We start from the raw sequence: 3,314 nt of genomic DNA, 5'->3' as shown, positions 1-3,314 counted from the left end.
TGCAGGGAATCATGGGCAATGTAGTTTACTCTCTCCAACATGTGCCGCTCACAAACAGCAGCACCGAATAAGGTGAATATATTTTCATTCTTTCCTATTTTATGATGCTCTCCCTGCAGAGGCCATGTAATTAAAACATTTGCACACATGATGGCAGCAGTGTAAAGGCGATGAGGCTGTGAGGGACCATCGCATCCAAAAACTTGAAGCAACAACTTGTCAGGTTGTTCAATAACCAAATTTAATCAGCCTGTCTTCAAAATGATCTTATTTCCAGTCTGTGTGCCTATTTTTTTAAGTTTTTTTAATGCTTTGTCTTATTTGGGTGTTGTTGATGTTACTCTCCTACACGAGTCTTGTGAACATAAATTTTAAAACACACACACACACACACACACACACACACACACACACACACACACACACACACACACACACACACACACACACACAGATAGATAGATAGATAGATAGATAGATAGATAGACCCTAACCCCATGAAAATAACACATAAAAATAAAACAAACAGAAAAAACCCATCACAAATAATACTAGCAATACCACTAATCTCAGACAGTAAAATGTACAAATTATTTATGGTCTTGAACATACTTGTTCAGTTATATTTGATACCCCAGTACTTATAACTCTTATTATTTCTTTAATTCTGTAAGTCATAGTTGGTCCAGTAGAGTAAATGTTGCCAGAAACTTTATGAAATGGTTTATTTAGTGACAGCAGGATGTGTTTGGAGTAAAAGCATGCACCCTATATACTTTATATCCATTCCAATCCATTCTTGTGAGTGTATTATAACTCTGTCTGTAGAGCTCTAATGCCTAATCTTTTATTTGGTCAACATTTCTTTATTTCTTTTATTCTCTTTTTTAAATTTTAGAATAAGACATAATGAAACCCACAAAATAAGAACGGACACATAAGTCGTAGTTGGTCCCGCAGCATGAATGTCACCAGAGACTTTATGAAATGGTTTATTTAGTGACTGCAGGATTTGGCTGGAGTAAAAACGTGCACCCTCCTGGGACGTGCATGTGCTTGATGATCCCTAACTGCTGCTGGGCGGGGCTTGGGATCTGTTGCAGCATGCTCTGCTAACATTCACCGGTGCAAATCGTCGTTTCCTACCACCTGACAATCATTTGAACCGCAGTTGTCCTGCAGGTAACCGTGTAAAACAAACAGGAAAAGGCGCGTTTTGACACACCGGCTTTTACGCGCAGAGCTAAAAAAAAGTGGCCGATTTGAAACCCGCTTCTGCGTGAACCAAGAAGTGAAGAGTTGAGACAGTTTCAAAGTCGATCAGAAATCACATTTTGTGGTCAATATTTACAAAAGCGGGTTAGTGATTAACTGTCCGCGCGTGCAGCAGCTGCACGGACTCCCAGCACGCAGACAGCGAGCAGCTCCGTCACTTTTGTCCGCGTCACAATGCTGCTCGCCCGGGTATGGAGAGGTCTGAGCCCCCTCTGCAGAGGAGGTCAGCTGGCGGTGTGGAGACGACCCCAGAGCCACGCTGCAGCTGCCAGGCTGGACCTCAGCGGGATTTACCCACCCATAGCCACCCCGTTTACCGCCAAGGAGGATGTGGACTACCAGAAACTGGAGGAAAACCTGCAGAAATACAACAAGATACCATTCAGAGGTCAGGCCTGAAGCACGTTAACCATGCAAAACTGGCTTCTAGAAGCCCAGGAGAGTTTAGAAAGTGGTGCAGGGGTCATTAAAGTGGGGGCAGAGGGGCCACAGTGAGATAAGAGTTTAATTTAATGCCACACAGGTGATTTACACAGTTTATAGCAGCAGTAATCAGGTGCATGTGCGACTCAGATGAGATCATTTTGGAAAACATTTAGTTAAAACTGTAGTCTGCACATGTTCTTGGTTAAACTTTAAAATATGCGGGACACAAGGATCACCTGAACTCTTGCAAAACTCGCTGAGGGGATCACTGGTGTTCAGTCATCAGTGTTTGCTGAGGGATCTGCCAGAGAGGACAAAGTTCAGGACGGTGGAAAAAACGAAAAACCACCCGCAGCTGTTTCTCACCCTCTGGTGGTTTTCCAATAAAACTGCAGATAACTATTTGAAACAACAGCTGCTACCTCTGATGGTGTTTCTGCTAAAGTATTAACATCTGATTTTAAGTTATTTTAATACTGTCAGTAATGCAGAGAGGACTTATGGTCTGTATATCTGCTGCTGTTGCTGCTACAAGTTCTTCTATTGTTTCTAATGCTGCTACTTTTTGAAAAAAAAAGTATTTTTAAAATGGTAGCAAAGTGGCTTGATTTCTTTCAAAAACATGGGGAAAAAAGCTGATAAGCAGCTTAATGAGAAACGGCCCAAAAGTTAATAAGAAATTAGATAAAAGTTACAAGAAAAATACAGGAAAATGACTGAAGGAAATCCTAATAAATACAATGTTATTATTATTTGTTTAATATCAATTTTAAATATAGTTTCCTCATAAAATTTTTACCTATTCTTTTAAAATAATATCTAATAATATGCCCCAGCTCATTTTCAGGTCATTTCCTTTTCATTTTTTTCGGTTCAAAGGGCATATTTTTTTCCCCAAGTTGTTCATTATGCTTTTTTAAGGGGAAATAGAAGAGAGGATTGGCCTGATTTTCCCAGATGAGCTTCACTGTCACAGTCAGTATTGTTGTTGGCAGACGACAGAATAGTTTTGGTGCAACAAAGAAACACAAAGGAAGCATAAATGTAAAGCCTCCCTGCACACAGGTTTTAGTTGTGCATAGATAGATAAACAGAAGAGGAAAACTTGAGGTAACAAAAGGAAAATAATTAAGTGTGTTCTTTTCTGCAGTCGCTGTGAGAGTCCAAGGACAGAAGGACGCTGTAAAAACCTCTGAGGCGATTGTGCTTTGTGATAATGGGCTTTTTAAAAATAATTGAATTAACTTGTTTTGCTGCAGGTTTGGTGGTTCAGGGCTCCAACGGCGAGTATCCGTACCTGAGCGAGGAGGAGCGGGTGGAGGTGGTGCGGGCGGTCAGAGGATCACTGCCGAAAGACAAACTGCTGATGGCCGGATCAGGCTGTGAATGTGAGTCGCTTTACGGAGCAATAAAATATGAAAACTAGGGGTCGATAAATTATCATCCTGGACGATTATTGGGGCAGATATTTGGCATTTTGACGATAATCTGTACCAGCCTTTTATTTTAATAATTATGAAATTAATTCACAAAAAACGTGCAGAGAAAGTGTCGGCATGGGAGGGACTTTTACTTTGTAAAACCTCAGGGAGCTATTTTTATTTATTATTTTT

General features: G+C 40.6%; 1 protein-coding gene across 1 annotated transcript; it reads left to right on the top strand.

Annotated features, from left to right (window-relative positions):
- Positions 1-1,106: 1,106 nt before the first annotated feature.
- LOC121938966 (4-hydroxy-2-oxoglutarate aldolase, mitochondrial-like) lies at positions 1,107-3,089 on the top strand (the record flags this gene model as incomplete). The annotated part of the gene is made up of 2 exons (XM_042482116.1): positions 1,107-1,663; positions 2,961-3,089. Coding segments are annotated over exons 1-2 (343 nt in total), but the record flags the coding sequence as incomplete, so codon positions are not given.
- Positions 3,090-3,314: the final 225 nt, after the last annotated feature.

This window comes from Plectropomus leopardus, unplaced genomic scaffold, assembly GCF_008729295.1.
Source record: "Plectropomus leopardus isolate mb unplaced genomic scaffold, YSFRI_Pleo_2.0 unplaced_scaffold3891, whole genome shotgun sequence".
In the NCBI taxonomy this organism is placed as follows: Eukaryota; Metazoa; Chordata; class Actinopteri; order Perciformes; family Serranidae; genus Plectropomus; species Plectropomus leopardus.
Note: the sequence above shows the minus strand (reverse complement) of the source record. Positions and strands in the feature narration are given on the sequence as shown.